Source organism: Ornithodoros turicata, chromosome 9 (genome assembly GCF_037126465.1).
Source record: "Ornithodoros turicata isolate Travis chromosome 9, ASM3712646v1, whole genome shotgun sequence".
Classification (NCBI taxonomy): domain Eukaryota; kingdom Metazoa; phylum Arthropoda; class Arachnida; order Ixodida; family Argasidae; genus Ornithodoros; species Ornithodoros turicata.
In genome coordinates, this window is record NC_088209.1 from 41,158,950 (window position 1) to 41,178,639 (window position 19,690).

At 43.9% G+C, this 19,690-nt stretch overlaps 2 protein-coding genes across 2 annotated transcripts; one reads left to right on the top strand and one right to left on the bottom strand.

Moving 5' to 3' along the window:
• Positions 1-478: 478 nt before the first annotated feature.
• LOC135368982 (pre-mRNA-splicing factor syf1 homolog) lies at positions 479-10,520 on the bottom strand. Its single transcript, XM_064602568.1, has 23 exons — positions 10,341-10,520; positions 10,091-10,239; positions 9,910-10,033; positions 9,652-9,849; positions 9,265-9,399; positions 9,040-9,204; positions 8,887-8,946; positions 8,700-8,784; positions 8,396-8,468; positions 7,869-7,947; positions 7,678-7,797; positions 7,477-7,577; positions 6,657-6,732; positions 6,496-6,582; positions 6,317-6,430; positions 5,276-5,380; positions 4,473-4,548; positions 3,094-3,203; positions 2,378-2,581; positions 2,128-2,302; positions 1,345-1,447; positions 687-799; positions 479-594 (listed from the first exon to the last, which is right to left on the bottom strand). Exons 1-23 carry the CDS (start codon positions 10,365-10,367, stop codon positions 521-523), a joined length of 2,553 nt encoding a protein of 850 aa, XP_064458638.1. The 5' UTR covers positions 10,368-10,520; the 3' UTR covers positions 479-520.
• Positions 10,521-10,679: 159 nt separating this feature from the next.
• Positions 10,680-19,621, top strand: LOC135368985 (mucin-17-like). The gene is made up of 6 exons (XM_064602576.1): positions 10,680-10,772; positions 11,010-11,162; positions 11,948-12,109; positions 12,954-13,030; positions 16,977-17,745; positions 19,142-19,621. Exons 2-6 carry the CDS (start codon positions 11,014-11,016, stop codon positions 19,266-19,268), a joined length of 1,284 nt encoding a protein of 427 aa, XP_064458646.1. The 5' UTR covers positions 10,680-10,772; positions 11,010-11,013; the 3' UTR covers positions 19,269-19,621.
• Positions 19,622-19,690: the final 69 nt, after the last annotated feature.

Here is a 19,690-nt window from a genome sequence, read left to right on the forward strand (position 1 = left end):
ATACTAGTTTCTCACAAAATATGCGACTTCTGGCACTCTGGATAAACGGTACAGTGAACATTTATTCTACAATAATGCCAGATTTCTCCCCGAACTCAGTTTGATGGTAATTTTTCTGCCCGAATTTGCATGAATTTTCTACATCAATTTATTGACCCGATTTCTACCCCCCGAATATGGAAAAATATAAAACCCGAAAACTTCAGGGTCTAGCTATGACGCATAAATGGTAAGGTGTGTTTGCTTGAACACGAGAGAGAGTGTGTGTGTGTGAGAGAGAGAGCTCTATAAAAACGTAGGGGCAGACACCAAGTTCCGTTTTGTGCATGCTACAGTGCCGTAAAACACCCTGAGGCCTCGTAGAAGTTCGTGAAATATGATTTTCCTGAGAAACAACGTTTTGGTGCTGCCTATACCTTCTATAGCCCACTTCTAGTTCAGCGGTGGTATCTAAACAGTTTCCACAACAACATGCGGGAAAAATTTGAAAAACATGTTTACTACACAGCTCAGCAACAACTCAAGCAGTTTCGGATGATTTCTTCAGGTCTCCAAACACTTCCTCGGGAACCAGCCTCTGCTCAACAGCCACTTCTGAAAAGAATGGCAAAAAGTTGAGTTGGGAAAATGGAATACACAAAATGTGAAATATATTTTGAATGATCTGGGGGTTCGGACGGTGGTACCTTCTACCCTTTGGTCGTCATCCGATTCGTCGTCATCGTCGATGTTGATCTCGTCTGGGTTTGCTGTTCTGCTTCTCTCTGCCAGGTTGTCTTCATCTGCAGTGGTGCCACCTCTGCAAAACACAGCGTGTGGAGACAGATTGATTTTTCGACGCTTTTACACATATTCTATCCAAGCTGTGCCTTGAACGGAGCAAAATGACCATTCAATTCACTTAAAACTGTGCCTGATGGAGTAACCACATTTATGTTATAAATATGGAAAGTGTCTCAAATATGAGAGTAGCTGGCCAGCCTTCATGTTGTGACAGTCAGGTGCTATCTCATTTGTTAGAGAATGTCAAGAGAAATCAAATCAAATCAAAATCCTGATCGCGACTATACAATATATTTGATTGGTGCTGACATTGTGACGTGAAAACTTCTGATGTGTCACATCAGATGCAGACTTAAACCACACTAGTATCTCTTGCACGAAAATGCTTAAATGTTTCATGCCATTCTAAAAACACATTTTCTAAAAATACTGTTGGGGTTCGTATCACAAAAAGTACTAAAGCATGAAACCCGAATACTTGAGGGTCTATGCACAGCAGAGTACGAAAGACATCCATTCAAGCACATAAGCAACACCGTTACTCACACCAACATGACATACCTCACAAAGAGAATATCCTTTCCGGGTTTTCTGGCTTCCTCAGCCAATACTCTTGCTGCTGCCTCTAGCTGTTTCATGGTGTCCTTTGGCTCTTCTGTTCCAGCTGCAATGATACAATGAAGTCCCTTTGAAGGCGTCTTTGGCATACGGAAGAGCCGTATTCGCAGATTCGTTCGAATATAATATAACATGCTTGCCAAGGATCCACACGTCCGAGCAACTTGTACCACGTCACTAAGTTGCTGGCGTGTTCGATTGGGTTTGAACTCTCAAACTTGTAGTCTATAAGTAGGGCCTGACTTTTTAGGGTTATACCCGATATTTACCTCCAGATTCAAATCGGGGGGGAAAAACTGGGTTTAACCCGGTATTTCCCCGAAAAGTGCTGGACCAGGGGAATCCAAAGTCATCACAGCCAACACACAACTTTGGAAACTGTGTTGTAACTGCATAAATATGCAAATACAAACTGTCAAAACAAACTCTGCTGCCTCTTAGATGCGTAGACTAAATATCGACACTCTGTGTCTGCTGGTGTGTCATGTGTTATGCCTAGTAAACCAAAATTTAAACCCGATCCAACCCGGTTCAACAAGAATTAGGTTCATTAGGTTCAGTTCAAACCGATTACACCCCAATTATTGAAGCAAAATATAACCCAGTATTTACCCCCCCGATTTTGCTGGAAAATATAACCCGAAAAAGTCTGGCTCTATCTATAAGCAGACACGTTAGAAACTGGTCCGCTAAGGTCAAAAATTGCTACATTGTGGAAAGTATTACCATTGGCTGCAGCTTCCCGTGCCGTAGCACTGAGCATTTGCGCTGTCATGAAGTTGACCTGAGTGTTGTACGTTGCCTGGACGCTCCTCTTGATCCTCAACATCTCTCTCACCGTGTCTTCGTTCCCGTGGTGCACCTCAAACTCTTTCCACGTGTTCCAGAAGTTGGACGTCGTCTGCGAAAAAGAAAACAAAAAAGGTCACTCGAGCAACGGAACCGTTTCCGAAACCGACCCCCGCGTCGCACTTACACGTGGATCGCATATCTGGCTACAGTGAGCGTAGATCGCCCGAGCGCGGTCGATCTCTCCGAGCTTCCTCTCGAGCTCCGCGAAACGCAGGCACATGTCTCGGGCTTTGTCGTCCTGGAGGACTTCGATTGCCTGCTCGTAGATCTGCCTCGTGTGAGTCAGTCCGTAGATTTCTGCTGCCTTGCGGATGTACACGTTGAACATCTGCGGAGAGGTGGTGTGAATGTGCCGGGTCTCTTCCACGAATCCAGCGGATGACCTAAAAGCCTCCTCGCGTACGGTTCGGTATGCTATGTGCTGTCATCTTATATATTTTATGGGAAGTACGAGAAAATGGGACTATGCTACAACAGAGTTCAATGCATTTGTGTTGCTTATAGTCATAGGAGCATGGTTTCAGTCAATCTCTGTCAGCAAGCTACTCACTTCCCAAAACATAATGTACAATGAAGATTGTGGTGATTTTTCGGGGGAGTGGCCAAACTTGTATTTAATTCCCTGTATTTCCATACTCTGTATAGCCACCGGTTTGTTTCACCTTTTGTTTAACCTCCGTCCCCTAGCCCTAGACTCTCATATCTGATGGTACTCCTCAAATTAAGGGTGAATAGGAGAATGACACAAAAAGATTTATAGCTGTTTTAAGCACCATAGAAGTTGCCACAAATTTCTCGAATCAAAAACACATATTCTAGCCTGGGCTCTCAGAATTTTACCTCAAACTGTTCTTCCGGAAGCACCGCCTTGCAACCGCGGTCGTAGATGGCCATGGCATGTCGGGCAAGACCGTGTTCTTCTTCCAACTTCGCATACAACAGGTACAGGGCTGTGCAGTGATGTGAAATTTTATTACGTGTCAAATGGGCCTCAAATTTGTTGTGCACGGCGTAGTTTATGGCACATTTGGAGCCCAGTGAGATTGTGAGCGATTAATGAAAGGCAGCTGACGAAAGGTACCAGCAGTGGAATTCGAACCAATGCCCTGCTTTCCGAGTGGGTGCATCTCGGGTGCATACCAGCCATGGGTAAATTACTAAACAAAAAGTAACCGAGTTATAGTTACCCTGCAGAAATAGTAAATATAGGTTAAAGCTACAACTCAGTAACTTTACAGTTACATCTTAAAGGGACTATGAAACGATTTTTTTCTTCGTTTCGTTCGAAAGAAGACATTTTTCTGAGTCTAGAACCGAAATTTTACTTTCGTCGCGCGAGCGGATTTCTCGGGAGCGAATTTAATCGTAGCGGCGAAGGGAGGACACCTGGCGCCACGCCGTGACGAGCTGCCGAGCGGAGACACAACGGGTAACTTGACGCGACCACGGCCGGCTCAGCAACACGTCATCGTGACGTGTTGCCGAGCCGAGGAATCCCGCCAGGAGCATGCGCCGTAGGATCCCGCGTATGCGTTCATCGGGAGTGGAAATCTCCATGACAGCAGCTTTCGCGCGATCGGCAGGTTTCGGCAGTGGCGGCAGCCACAGCGCGAGCTCGCGGCATTACTTGCCATTGTGCAACACCGGTGACGTAACGGGGAACCGAAGAGCGGTCCGTACAGTTACACCATCGGCAGGGAAATATGCGCGGGAGAGGAGGAACGCGGAAGAGACATTTCCAGCGCGCGCTCCTCGCAGAGTGGAGCGATTTCGTCCGGAAAAATTTGTGGCATATTAGTTTCTCTGCGGGAAGAACAGTTTCCATCGAAAAAAAGTATGGGGGTTCGGGAAATTTCATAGTCCCTTTAAAAAAGTCTGATAAGAGGTGGCAATTTTTCTTGGGAACTGTACTGTCCAAGTGTAATTATTCCGTATTATAAACGGAAGATTTCCGGTGGCCAGTGTAAGGCCGTAGGAGTTAGTCTTGGGCCACCCTGGCTGTGTATGGGATGAGAAAATTTGTGGAACTCCTGCTTGCAAAAAATGGCTGCGCATCTGACGTTTCAACAAAATTTCTCTAGAGAACCGACGCGTGGAAAATACTGCAACACCTGAATAACCTATTTATATTTTACAGTTACTTTAACCAAAAGCAGTAACTACTTACTTTTGTAGAAAAGTAGCTAGTTACAAGTTACTACCCAAGACCGATGCATTACCTTTCGCGTATTTTGCGGGACAGCCTTCCAGACACTGCTCGAAGAGATCTCTCGCCCGCTCCAGCTTACTGCCTCCCTGAAATGGTTGAGAGAAACGGGTGTGAAAAAGGAATCACGAACCAAGAATGGCATTACGTAAATACAGTGAAACCCGCGTATAACGATACTGACGGTAATCGCGACTTCCATTGTTATACGGGGTACATTGTTAAACGAGGGCTGACCTAAATAGCGCATCCCCGAAAAGTCGCGCCACCCCGCGTGTAGCAAAACAAAAAGAAACAGATGCAAAGAAAAAACGCGAAGCTGTGTGACATCGCACTGGCTTGGGAAAACAGCGACCAGAACTCGTGGAGAGAATCAGGGAACATATCGGACATCTTCTGGCAACACTACACGTCACCATTCCGCAAGTCGGCTTCACCTAGCGCCTGCGTGCTTTAGGAGAAGCTTGCTTTAGAACACTGTCGCGTGACTCGCGGGTTTAATTCGTTTGATGCGAATTTCGGATGATACGAATTCTTTCCGCTACCCCGTGAGATTTGTATAATCGAGATTGTACTGTATCTTATCGTGATGAAAATCGCCGCGAGGTTACGCGCACGAGACAGCGTTCCACATCGTTATACGAGTACTCGGAACCGCGGCCTCCATCGCTGTACGCGGGTCGTTTCCCCATAGAAACAATGTATATTTTGACGGTAAAATCATGAACCATCGTTTTACGAGGAATATCGTTATACGCGTTATCGCTATCCACGGGTTTTACTGTATACAGCAATAACATTGCTCAGTTTGCTCACGTTGGAATTGAGACTGTTGTAGCGCTTGAGAAACTTTGTGAGGTATGTGTTCCAGATGTCAAAGACGTTGGGCCACTTGAAAAGTGCTATTCCTTTCTCGTAGGCCTGCAGAAGAAGTTTTATTGCACTCCGTTATTCTACCAATCAGTCACGAAACAAACCTCCTTACATGCACATGTAACTTTGCAAACAGACTTCACTTAAGTCCTTAGATAAGAAAACTCGATACAAGACATTCATTCCAACAGCAGGTGTCGAGGTACCTTACATAATGAAATCTGTACACGAAAACGTAGTACAAGTTGTCTTCTCTAAGGCTCTCAAGAAATTCTTTGTGTTCCTTGTACGTAAACTCTGCAAGCTTTGTGTGTTTGACATACGACTGCCTCATTTTTAACATATTAACTCCAGGAAAACCTATCTCGTATTCTGGTAACTAGAGCCCCTAGCTTTCTGCGAAATTTTGCAGAATTGGCCATGTCTCGCGGAACATGCTGTTTCCCTCTGAAACGTGGTTTTTCGTGGAATATTATATAACGAGATTATGTAAGGATTTCAACCGATCTGTCACATTTTTCGCAGGCTAAACCCGACCAGTTGCGACTGCAATGCCTCATTTGACCGATACTGCTGGCACTTACAAGGCTGAACGTGGCGCAACGGAAGAAAATTTAACGACAGGAACACCCAGAGATAAATTGGCAGAGTTGAGTCTAATTTGCTTTGCGCACTGAAAAGTTGCAGAAGGGCTGGAAAAGCGTGTGGGATGAGTCGGTACGCGTTCTTGCGAAGAATGCTGCAATATTTTTTTTGCTTGTTTTCTCCTGACCACAGAATCCCGGGAATTTGTAGATCCCGCTTCGAGGAAATGTTAACCCTCCACAGCAGAAAGCTAGGTGCTCTACCCATAACTTCCGTTCGACATCACGAGACACTGACAGGATGTTGGTCACACAGTATTTACTTACACACATTCCAAAGTGTGGAGGGATAATTTATAACGCAATAAATATAGCGCTTTATTTGAAGTAGAAAATTAACCTTGAATGCGTCTTCATAGTAGTTGTTTTCCTCCAAGAACAAGCCATAGTTGATGATGATCTGCGGTGTCGCTATCCTCAAGTCGATGATACGATCGTAGACTGCTTTTGCGGTCTACAGAAAAAATAAATAGAAAATCTCATCACACACCGACCAACTTGATAGGAGCATTGACATACCTTAAATGTTCCAAAGCTTTCTTCCAGATCTGCATACAGGGACCAAACTTTGAGCGATTTGTACACTCTAAATTGGACAGGTTCGTTCTGGAGACAAAGTAAGTTTCGTTAGTTTTCCTCGACAAGCGTAAAAGTGGGGGGGGGGGGGGGGTCATTGTTACCTGGTCGTGATAGGCAACTTTACGGGATGGAACGGCAGTGGCTCTCCGCATCAACTTCAGAGCCCCTTCGTGATTCCTTTGCAAAGAGAAACAATGGAGTCAAACTCGACCTGGACATTGTCAGGCCGTGTATCCGTAGCTTTTTGCCTGACCTTAACACCGTAATGGTGAAATAAGTAAGTTTGATCGTACAGACAGGTCAAAATGGGTGTGGTTTTAGAGAGATCTGAATATTTTGAAGCTGCACACCAAATCTTTTTTTTTTTTCACTTTGTTTTGTGTGTTTTCTTGCAACACAGCATTCATTTAATGCCTTCAGTGATCAAAATATATTATACCAAAGTATTATATATCAAAATATATTATACCAAAGTGGTATTGTACCACGTGTCATGCTGAGTGACGTGATAGTCTGTGATGGCATTGTTGAGTGATGTTATGCCTCGTTGCTGATGTTACTGATGGTCTGTGAGGGTGGTGATGAGCAATGATGGCAGTGTTGAGTGATGTTGTGTGGTTTGACGATTTTCTCACAAAATGCTGCAGCAATGTGACGATGAATTGTGTTTTGTGATGGGGTAATTATGGTGATGCGAAGGAGCACCTTGTGATGACTACAATTCCCACGAGTCAGCCAGCAGCCATGTTTAGGGATAAGTTATGCAAGTAGGTCAGCTGTCACCCCAACACCCCAGTTTCCCACAGTCCCCTATTGCCCACTCCCCCGGACAGACACTTTGCCACAAGGCTTCTCCAAACTTCGCCCTCTCTCCTGACACAAACTGTCTTAGTGTATAGAGCAACAACACTGGGGTCTTACTCGTGCCGAAGCTCCATCTCTGCCCATTCACACCAGATGTGGGCAAGATCTTCCACCTTGGTGTACGGGACTTGCGTCGCTTTCTCCAAGATGATGCGTGCCTGTTTTCAAAGGAATATAGTTTTCGTTCAAATTTGACTCCAATCGTCAGTCAGCCGACTTATTAGGAAACAGCACATTGCATCCACGACTCGTACTAACATCCTCAATTTGTTCATTTTCCTCGTAGAACTTGGCAAAGGCCACCCACAAGCTGGGAAGCTTCCCGGTTGCTAGCTTTGGGTCTATGGTTTGGACAGCTTCCGTGAAGGTGTTGATGATCTGTAAATTACAACGTGGAGTCAGCACCACCACCAGTTAGCGTAACGTTGAAACGGTGAACACACACTGACCTCCCGCGGTTTGCCCTCGAGTAACTTTACTCTCTTTAGCCACTCGTGGACGTTGTGAGGGTTCTGGCGGAGCAAAACGCTGCAGAACGCACAAAATTGTTAATGTAAGCTGTCGAATTTTATGCAACTGAGTAATTTAGTTGAACGAACCAAGAGTCCATACAGGTGACAGATGCAAAAAAGACAGACAAAAAGTGCTGTCTAGTAGTAATGGGTAAAAAGTGCAACAAGGTTACAATTAGTTACTCCTTGAAATATAGCTTGCTACAGCTAGTTATGTCATTAAAGTAACTTGAAAATTGTTTTAGCACTCGTAATAGTTATACCGCTAAATGGCTAAGCATTTGAATCCTTGCCAAAATGACCCTGGAAAATAGTGTAACTTAGTCACACTTTAGAGTTAAACAACAATCAGTAATTATTTACAAGTTAAAACATAAGGCTTGTCTCCTGTATGCACTCTTCGGTTTTTATCGATTATGTGTCACCAGTGTGCCCAAATTGCCATTGTTACCGAGTAAGCTGACCTGTTTAAAAGCAGAGGTCTCCGATCCATCAGGTCTTCAAACCTCGCCAAACGCAGCTCCAGATCCAAGTCGTCTGCAGGTAAAAATGTGTGGATGTGACAAGTGAAATGAAATGGTAAGATGTGCAATCCTCGTGTCGTTCATCTCATTGAAAGACAAAACAGAGGAAAGCTAAAGTACTCTTTAGATCCTTGAAGTATTTTTGCCAGTATTATTCCAAATCGTGCACTTCATGCAAAACAAGTTCGTCGTCTGCTAAGCACTGTATCTGGTGGCCGATGACGTCTTGGACAATTTTTCGTACCTTCTTCAGTTGGCCGAGCTTTGCTAGTCTGTTCCATTTTTGCACAGAGGATGCTTTCTTCAAATTGGGCAAACGCATCGAACACCTGAAACATGATAGTGGTGACTTGTTACCGTATTTCGTGTTACAGTAAACCAGACTTTTTCAATCTTGTACGAGAAGCTGCCGTGGCGGGAACTGAACAAACCTGAGTGAAGTCCCTGACAGTGAGTACTGTTCTGACGGCTTCTTCATAAATATCCCTTGCCTGAAAAAGTAAGAGAGTTTCTTTCCTGCACCAATGACATCGCAGAGAGCAATCCCCCGAAGCTCTCGTGCGGTTGGATCACAACAGACTGACCCTTTCAAACAGTCCAGCTCTGATGTAGTAGTCCGCGAGGGAATTCCACAGCTGACCAATCTGATCCGTGTACCTCCTAAGACCTCCGCGAATGATGGCGTCCACTTTGAGGGAGTGCACTTTATCCGGATTCTTTGAGATCAAATCGCAGAGTTCGTTCCAAAGCTAAGACGAATTTTTTACTGTTATTTACAGTTATTCATTTATTTATTTAAGGCTCCATACCTGATGCTTCGACTTCCCTTCTTTCGACACAAAGTCTTCCTTGTTGACAATGTCGGCCATCAACACTGCAGCATCATCGAGCTTCCCAACTTTCTTCAGGTATTCTACAAACTCCTCCGCATTCTCGGGGCAAAGCTGAAGAGAAAAACAGCAAAGTGTCACTCTGTTCCGAAAAGCAAAAATCTGGAACGGCTGATCACGCTCAACCCCTATAACGCAAGCAAGCGGATAAATGTGTAGCTAGACATAACAACAACAGGGCTCAGCACAAACTATTGTCTACACCAGCGGTTATTTGTTCAGAATTTCAATACTGCTATTCTAATAGCAGTTCTTATTTTGTAACAACCAGCGTGTAAGTTTATCTCGTAACGCTGATCACTGTACCTTCAGATATCGTCTGTAAACTCTGACTGCAGTCTCCTTGATGTTGTGCATGTTCACGAATTCTAAATACAGTGGCCATATACGATGATGTTGTGTGATCGGCAACGCCCGCAATGCACGATCAAAAACTTTCCGTGTGCGCGTGATCTTCTGCTGTTGCGTGAGGAACTTGCAGTAATCCATCCATATGCGAGGCATCTGCAAGGAGAGAGAGTTTCGCACAACAGGTAACTGCGTTACTGATTTATTACGACCTACCTTATGCATGAATACGAGGGATTTTTCGAATGTTCCATTCACTTCTTCATAAGCGGGATCCGTTATGCAAAGGTCCCGAACTTGTTTCAATCGCAGCCTCAGGTAGCTGTACCAGATCTTGTAGCTGAAGCATGTACGTAACAGTCATTATTTGAGATATTCGTTATGTACCACCACAAACCTCCCAGGAAGTTCTTTCAGTGCTCGTTCGTAAATTGTGTTGATGACATCTTTCGGTTCGTCTTTTTTGTGCTCAATGTATCTCATCCAGTGTTTGACCGAAAAAGGATTACGTTCAATCTCTTCTTCGTATGGTTGGTCATCCTCCTCCTGGAAATTGTTAGAATATTATACGCATTCCGTGTTGCTCACATGGGTTGCTTTGAGTGAGTCTTGCGTGCCTGTGTTCGTCACACCTGTGTGCTACTCACGTTTAGCATTTCAGGGGTGATCTTCATGGTGAAGGGAATTGGGATGCTTCCACGATAGAGATTATTTACATGTGATGAAGTTCACTTTAAAAATACCCCGCAAAACACCACAAACGGTTAGATGGACACCACTCCACAACGTTTATTGACGCTTGTTTTTGTGGATTTGGATTGTATTGGCTCTGGCTCTGGCAGATGTGCGCAGAGCCGTGAACGAGAGACACAAAGTCAATTTCACTAATCGCAAAAAGACTTTCTCAGATGATATGACGCTCAGACGCTTGCAGTTACATCTATAGCTAAGTTTATAACTGAATAATACTTTGATTTGGAAACAATAACTTATTCATTCTCGTTTACGTCACTGCTCCACAACCTCGCGATCGTCGAGACCTCACGAGACCTTTTCGGCTGTGGCCATTTTCCCTTTAGGTATGTTGTGCGGTTTTTGGGAGATATATCGTTTGACATCTACGTGAAATTATTATTTTTAAGTAATCAGTAACCGTAATTTGGAAGTTACGGTTATGACATTTCTTGCACACGTCGCAATTTGTTAAAGTTTTGGTGGAATACGTCTGGTATTCGACGCCGAGTATCACGGGCCTCACTTCTGTTTGTGTATCGTACAGCAAATGTCTCATTGCATTCAAATTGCTTGCATTTCAGCACCATGGCACCTCGTAAAGGAAAGCAAAAGGAAGAACAGCCCGTTGTGGCTCTGGGACCACAAGCACTGGACGGCGAAAACGTGTTTGGTGTAGCGCACATCTATGCCAGCTTTAACGACACGTTCGTCCATGTTACCGATTTGTCTGGCAGGTACGTCCGCAGTTTGTCAAATTTTCTAAAACGCACCGAAAAGAGCCCTGCATCGTAGGGTGTTAACGCGCCGCGATGGATGCAGGGTGTCATAGTAGTGCAAAAGCAGATGGAGAGAAACGTTTTCTGTTCTGTAGACCCTTCATTCACAGGACAAAAAATACTCTTGCACATGTTTACGCCGGATCGCCGATCTGCTTCACGAGGGCGTTGTTGGCGTTATTCGCCGAGTTTGCATTACAGTTCATTTGGGTACCTCGCATAATAAGTGTATTGTGAGCCAGAATTTTTTTTATAGTCGCTATGACACCCAAATACGTTAATATTACTTTTTCACCGCCAACTGTAGCCCACCGCCAACTCGATTTTTCACGCTCGATTCTACAAAAACAAATGATGGTGCTCTGTTCATAGTGGTGCCATATTCACATAGAAGCTGTGGGATTTTACTATGGTTGCCAAATTTTGTCCAAAATGTGAATGAGAAAATGAAATTGTGAGCACAGTTTGTACAGAGATCGATGAACGTTGTTAACTGGCAGCGAAATGTGAACATTCATACGTGCATAAAGCATTCTGCTTCAAATTTCAGTAGATACGACGTTTATTAGAAGGCGTACGGCCACAGTACACATAAGTGGTGCATGCAATGCTTGAAACTAGAGAATATACATAATGTGATCGTCAGGGTGGAGGAAGGGGTTCCCGTAGCTGATCACGCTCTGCTTGACAGTCTTTTGGGCCATGCGGAGAGTGCCTTTTAAAGCTGCTAACACGCTGTGCAGGGAAACCATTGCCCGTGTGACGGGAGGCATGAAAGTGAAGGCAGATCGTGATGAAGCATCCCCATACGCTGCCATGTTGGCTGCTCAGGATGTGGCAGAGAAGTGCAAGGCGGTCGGCATCACGGCGTTACACATCAAGCTACGTGCCACAGGGGGTACCAGGTGAGAGAGAACATCTTATGACACACTAAATTACTTTTACTGCAGTTACATTTACTGCGGAAAATGACCGCAGAAAGTAGCTCACAGTCTGGCTGCTCGAAGTACCGTAAAAGTACAAATATTCGCGAGGACTTCATCTTCGCAAAATATAGGTAGGGCCTGACTTTTTCGGGTTTTATTTTTGGCCAAATTCGGGGGGTAAATATCGGGTGATATCTTTCATTTGAAAATTCGGGTGTATTCGGGTTAAATCCCGTTACGGCATATTCTGTTGTCAGGAATTCGGGTGCATTCGGGTGATTTTTTTTTGTTTAATAAAAATGTGTCTTAACATGGAACTAATATTTAGCAATGTTATCAAACTTTATTTTAATGCACGCTAATGAGTGTGCCATGCGACCCGGACGTTTTCGGGTGGGTTAAACCCGAATTTTACAGATTTTGTTCGGGGGGTAAATATCGGGCGGATACGGGTTTAACCCTAAAAAGTCAGGCCCTAAATATAGGTAGCGCCACTTATGCATATATGTACGGTATATGCAGGGCTGAAATCAATTACAGGATTGTTGATCCTGTACAATTACAGCAGTGTTACATTTGTGTTGCGTGTTTGCACTCGAAAGAGCTCGGCATTGCTTCGGTGCGAAAGTGCCGCAATGGCGTGTCGAGTGTCATATGAGTGCCACAGCAACTGGGAGAATCGTTTTCTGTTCTGTTGCCCACCATGCACGGGGCAAAAAAATACTCTCAGACAGTCCCTTTCTGGGCTCCTCGGACTTCCAGTGGGATGGACAGTCGTGCGCTCTGAGAATGTTCGTAACACGGCACCCCTTCTTTTATCTAGGACAAAGACACCTGGTCCAGGGGCGCAATCGGCACTGAGGGCGCTCGCTCGATCAGACATGAAGATTGGTCGTATTGGTGAGTAGCCGTCTTTTTCGGAGCTTGATGCATTAAAGAGACGGTAAGGTTGGTTACCGTGGTTAGTGGTTCATGAGGAATGAAATGGCACTATAGTTTGAGAACCTGCTGGAACGGATGCGAATGTAAGGTGACTTTAAAGGAGTTCCGCTTCAGTAATATTTGAAGCTGAAAGCGAATGGTCAGAAGGGCACGGTTGTTGTTGGTCTATGGAAACTGTGGTTCCGTCCTTGACGTGTTATTCAAAGGGCCCGACTTTTTAGGGTTCTACCCAGTTTTGCCCGGTATTTATTTCACGGGTAAAATGGGCAAAAACAGGGTTTAGCGTGATATTTCCCCGAAAACTGCTAAACCAGGGGGATCCAAACTTTGGAAACGGTGTTGTGAATGCACAGATATGCTCATGCAAACTGTCAACAGACGTGGACTAAATATTGGTACTCTGTCTGTGTGCCGTGGTTCAATCTAATCAGTTCAATCTAATTCAGCCGGAATTGAGTTGAATCAGGCTCAGTTCAACTCTATTACACCTGAATTATCGAAGCAAAATATAACCCGATATCTACCCCTGATTTTGCTGAAAAATAAAGCACGAAAAAAAATCTGGCCCTAATTATTCATGAGAATGCACTGGGTCATAAATTTTTCGAATCTAGGGTTGTCCAAGGAATAGTTCCTTGCGAACTCAGCAAATCCTGCATGTTAGCTGTGCCTCATGCGCAAATTAATCTTTTTTAATTTGATAATTATACGAGACATCCGTGTGTGAAAGTAATGTTCTCATTTGCCAATTACCTGCACTGGTTTCAAAACCCTCACATCCTTGGAGGGATTGGAATCCTGGCACTGGCTTGTCAGGTTTTCCCTGGGCTTCCTGGCAGACTTTCCAGGCAAATGTCTGCCCAGGACTAATCCCCTTATTCCCTGCTCCTCCAGCTTTGTTAGCTTTGCGACAATAACGCAAAATTTTCCCCTTTTGTTTGTTGTTGAGACCATGCTGGAATACGCATGATTCGCATCAAACTTGTTTTCCTCTTGTTTGAAGCCCAACAAGCGTAGGTAATGCCGTCACAACATGTAAATCAGGATGCTCAGTCTCATGACCTGCGTAGCGTGTCGATGGGAGTTCATGTATGATGGTGATCTTAGGCGAATGAGAGTTCCTGCTACTCTGTAGTAGCAGAGCTACAGCTGCGTACCCTCATGCTTTGCATTAGAGCACCACATTAGAGCTTGCTTTCCGACACGTGGGTTGGCAGGTGTCGATCTGGTGCCACAGCAGTGACCGGTTCCTGGCTGGTTTAGGGTCTCTGGTACCATTTCCTGTGCCAGGGGCTCAGCCTTAAAGAACGGACATGCTTTGCTCGTAGTAGAAGATCCCCATTGATTTGGTTGTGGCATGGGGGTAAAATAAGGTGGAGTAACAGGAAGGGGGGGCTTCATTCGGGAGGGGTGGGGGAACTCTCGTTCTTAGTCAAAGCAGTCAGATATTGTGCTTCAAACATCATGTTCTAATTCCTTTGCTTAGGAATGCAAACAACATTTACACATAAGTAGGGGTGGTGCAAAAAACATTTGTGAGGCTAAAAAAACAGCATTATGTATGAGCAGCGTGTCGTTTAACATTTCGATCAATTAGATTTCTTTGTTCAGTAGGGCAAATTAAAGGTCTTCCTTATGGAGTCAGACGCATTGCCCTCAGTGAAAGGTCTTGAGAACACACAAAAAAACTTCGTTTTTTGTTGTCCTTGCAGAGGATGTGACGCCAATTCCCTCGGACAGCACACGCAGAAAGGGTGGTCGCCGTGGTAGGCGTCTGTAAATGTCGTCTAATAAAACCTTTGTCGCTGCACTTTCTTTTCTAGCGTGTTTGTCTTTCACTACATTGCACTTCCAACACCTCCCCACACTGTGCAGGGGCTGACAGTGCCTGCTAGATGCCGTCAGGCGAAACAGATTTTGTTACAGAAGGGCTGAATTCCAGAATGGTTTTGATCACTGTTTGATCAGAACAGCCTGTCTGCACGTGAACATCAGTACTGTGCGTTTTGAGGTTAGCGTAGGTGGTTCCGTGAAATTTCGAACGTATTAAATGATATTGACAATGTTTTCTGCTAGTACTACATAAAAAAAAAAACTGCTGCACTTCGTTTCATGGCCTTTTTTTGCTTTTGTGCCAATAAACTTCATCAACATAAACAATCATCAGCATCATCACTTCCATTCATATACTAAATTTTTATGTATGTACCACAGCGTAGAACTGGATTGAACGATGTTGTCCACTGAGTACCCACCACTGTTTTGTAAGGTGGTTGATAATGTGCCATAAAACTTGTCATCCACCATGTTCTCCATAGCCACTCAGTCCTCGTGAATCATGCCTTGTGCTGTCTTATAGGTCCTCAATTTTATTCTGCAGTGTTAACCAATGAAGTACAAAATGTGTTTGCTGAAGGTTGATTTCTCACTACCACTTTGCCCAATGGTCATACAGGTTTGGCCTGCCACTTTATGCAGTAGAAGAAAAAGCTTCCATTGTTCACCATACTAAGCACTGCTTCCTGTTTGGAGATACGAGTCCTTTCAAGGATCACTAATTCGAATGAAGCATGCATGCATGCATAACTAGTTCCCTTTATAGCTCAAAGCAGGTTGGGTGTGTATTACTCAGCGCTTCGTTGGAGCACAACAGTCTTGTGTGTGTATCATCATTTCAGTTCCGACCGTCATATCAGCAAGAGCAGTTGTATCCTGCTTCGGGTACGTAGATCGATACATTTTTCTCGCTTACTGCAGACGTTGCCCTTTTTTGAATCTGACTCGAAACTGCATAGTGTGACGTGGGAAGAGAGGCTTCCTGACGTAAATATGTGCGCACTGAACGTTGCCCCGCTATCAATCACGTAAGGATGTGTGCAAAGGTGGCAGAATATGTACATCGCTCCGCATGCCTCTGTGCAGCGAGTGTTTACGGTAGAGTTTGAAGCATGGGTGCTGCGTATGTTGTCCTTGCATTTTTGTGTGAGTAGAGCTTTAATGTTCTTTCCTTTAAATTGAAGTATTGTAGAGCAGTCAAAGCTGTAAAATATAAGTTGTCCAGGTGGTGCCATATCTGTCCACGCAACAGTTTCCAAGCATTTGGTTCTTTAGATCTTTAGAGCATTACAGCAGGAATGTTTAAGCACCTTTTGGTGTTGGAAAGGTGTGCGAGCTGAAACGATGGGAGCTGAGTGACGAGAAGTTCACAAAACAACTGCTGCGCATGTGTAACAAGCGTGCAGTATAATTGTGCTTTTCTTTTTTCAAGCTATCTGTAGTTGTAGCTTACTTTCTTAAGCAACTTATCCATGACCCGTGTAGATTTTTATTTTATTTTTTTATTTGGTCATACGTTAAAGACGCAAAGGGTGCATGCGAAGATGGCATTTTCAGTGGTTTAGTGAGACAGATGTAATGAACATCTTTGCTTCAGGCGCATTTCTAAATACATGTATCTGCGCTTGATTACCATCTTTAGGAGCTCTCTCAATTTTTTTTTTTTTTTTTCTGAAAATCGTAGTGTGCAAAACATACTGAGCGATTCGTCTTTGCTAGCACTGCTAGTGTGCAACTTTCTTAGCAAATTGATTTGTTCTCTTTTTTTTTTTCTCATTTACTTTCTGAGGTTTTCACTACCTTTTTCCATTTCATTTATCAAACAATTCAATCAATCAATCATCATAATAATATTAATAAAACTGAACATATATTAAATATTATGAACCAACGGTTATTGAAATCATTTGCGTCTTATTTCATTAATATTGTTTCATTAGCTTGCTTTACGTCAACAAGAGTTCAGCTGTGAACATTTGGAGAAGTGCAACACACAGTGCTAATATGAATGCGAAGGGACAAAATCTTTTGCTCCACTTTTGGCATTGAGATTTTTCGCATGTTTCAGGTTACGCTTGTGTTGTAAACTGTGACACAACCGCTGATACCAAGGAGGGTACCGCGCACATAACAAGTGCAACAAAAGGAACTACACCAGAGGTTCCAACTGGAAAAGCTCAAAAAAGTACTTCGCCAGTAACTACAATTACAAGCAGAATCTCTAACAGTGTGGGCCAGACAAGCGAGGCTTCATTGGAAACGACAACACCAGCTGCTGTTAATGATGTGGTGACACTGGGACATTTACCTATGGGGAATACCGCAAAACATACTACATCCAAGCCAGATCCGACAACAACAGCTGATGAGAATTCGGTTACAGAACCTGCAGGTACTATCCCCGTATCGAGCCCCGTACAGGTGTCAAGCCCCGCTACTCCAACGGAATCCAATACAGCTTCATCAACATCAACATCAAGCTCAAATTCTGCATCGTCAACACCGCATCCACACTCTACCATCACTACTCCATCACCTGAACAAATCACGACCGTAAACACGATGAGTACCAGCATGGTTACGGCGGCCGATGTGACGAAAGGGAACGATGCGTCAACTACAGTTGAAAATACGCACCCAGGTACCCTTACAACGGTGACCACAGTGTTGCCCGACACGACACCTGTCACCAAACCTTCTGGCTGTGGCATACTGTCATCCGAGGAGAGTCGAGAGAAGAGCTCAGCATCGAAACACACCATCATAGCGATGGGCGTTTGCATTGGGATTTTAGCCATGGCCATTGTGGTACTTGGTTTGTGGTTCTATAACGTCAGGTAAGCAAATTTATGTGCCGTCCGATGCAGGAGAGCATGTTCCAAACATTAGATTATTATTATCTAATTAATATTATTATTAATTATATTAATATTACTATTATATTAATATTACTAATGAATATTATCTAATTAATATTAATCTAACCTAATGAAGTCAATCTAATATTTTTCGACAACAAATTCACATTTCTCAAAATTGGGTTGTTCGATTTTTTTTTATTTCTACGCCAGTGTCATTTTGTTACCTACGTAATTAGTCAACTGTATTTTACAATTCAGAAACTCACTAGGCTAGTTATTGTAGTTAACCGAATGCTGTCTTATACAATGAAGGATTTCCATCGCTAAAAATTAGCCAGCTTTTGCCACGTACATAGTTAGTCGGCAAATTTTCCACAGTTAAGAAATTTGTTATGCAAGTTGTTACACTGCATAGATTTTCGCTTGGTGCCAAACAATGGTGACTTCGGGCCTGTTTACATACTACAGTGCTTTGCCAAGCTCTGTTTTCTACCTTTGTTTTCCCGCCTGCAAAGGAGAGCGCTCGGCAGCTCAAGTCTCGCGAAACTCCACTGGTGACGTGATGCACTGCTGCTTTGTCTTATGCACATTCTTGACCCCCGTAGGCTATGCTCAATCTCAAGTTCAAGCTCAGTCAGCTGGGAAAATGTGATTCCATGTTCACTTCGCCACGACACCGACACAATATCGCAAAACCTGGAAGCAAAACAATCCCACAGCTCCGGCAACGTCATCTGTAAAACAGCCTCTTGATTGGCTATCACAAACCAGCGCTGAAAAAGTTGACAGCAGCTCAGCTCTGACAAGCTCTGTTTTCCAGCTCTTCCTAGTCACGCGAGGATGAAAAAAACAGTGCTGTTTTCTAGTGCTCCGGAGCAAAGCGCCGTATGTAAGAACAGGTCCTTTGAATTTTGCAAATACTGCTAGAGATGTGAGAGAACTGAGGCTGAGAATGTTCTGAGGCTGGAACAACATAGAACTTCCATCTATCATCATTGATTTCTTAGGCAATTTGAGGCTTTGTACGCATTTGTCCTTTCTATGTTGTTCCAGCCTCAGAACGTCGGTTCTCTCACGTTCAACAGTTGCCGCTTGCGTCGATCCCGTCGTACGATTGTGTGATGTATGAGTGAGAAAAATGTAAGAGTGAAAGGGGGATGAGTGAGAGAGAGTGGTTGATGTGTCCCTCGAGATGACGCACCCTCGGAAGTCGCTGGGGAGGTGTGTTAGCTGAGCTCAATTGGTAAGAGCCCTGGACCGGTAATCCAGAAGATGTGGGTTCGAGTCCTACAGCTGGCTAACCTTTTCGGTGACTTCCTTGTTTCATCATCACTGCTAGAGACGTTGCTGAAGGCAGATAATATCGTTACAGGTGGAAGCTCCATAGGAAAGATGGCCCTCTCCTTCGAATAAATGACAGTCCGGTGACATCCAGGTCGTACAGTTCAGTCGAGTACCTCAATGATGGGATTGAAAATGTTAATATGAGGGACATCTGATGAATCTCGTGTCCACATTGAATATTTATCGCAGCCGCACACAGAATACCGTTGAATACTTACGGCAGCGGAATATTTATGCCGTACACAGATGTGGTGATGCTTGGGCATTTCTTTTTGCATTTATATTTGTAGAAAATAAGATGATGCTGTGAACTTCAAGTAATGACTAAATTCAATGCAGCAATAACCTTGTGCATTCTCGAAGCCCAGCAAAAATAGATTCCGCAGTATTTTGTACGTACGATTTTCGAGACAGTATATAAGACGCACTTTTTAACGATAACTGCAAGTAATCCCCACAGTGCAATCTCATGTAGCATGGAGGTTATTAAATGATCTACAAACAAGCACCCTTTGATGTCATACTTTACGCTGTTTAGTATGTTTCTTTTCTTATATATTTTATAGTTTCTTTCCAA

What these genes read in the sequence shown, in the direction of transcription:
- LOC135368982 (XM_064602568.1), bottom strand. Translation starts at nt 10,367, where the DNA reads ATGAAGATCACCCCTGAAATGCTAAAC. An exon ending in AAAGCTTTGGAACATTTAAG is followed by an intron (nt 6,431 to 6,495) that starts GTATGTCAATGC and finishes TTTTTTCTGTAG; the next exon opens with ACCGCAAAAGCAGTCTACGA. An exon ending in ACGGGAAGCTGCAGCCAATG is followed by an intron (nt 1,448 to 2,127) that starts GTAATACTTTCC and finishes GTATCATTGCAG; the next exon opens with CTGGAACAGAAGAGCCAAAG.
- LOC135368985 (XM_064602576.1), top strand. Translation starts at nt 11,014, where the DNA reads ATGGCACCTCGTAAAGGAAAGCAAAAGGAAGAACAGCCCGTTGTGGCT. An exon ending in GTTACCGATTTGTCTGGCAG is followed by an intron (nt 11,163 to 11,947) that starts GTACGTCCGCAG and finishes CACGCTGTGCAG; the next exon opens with GGAAACCATTGCCCGTGTGA. An exon ending in CGTGCCACAGGGGGTACCAG is followed by an intron (nt 12,110 to 12,953) that starts GTGAGAGAGAAC and finishes TCTTTTATCTAG; the next exon opens with GACAAAGACACCTGGTCCAG.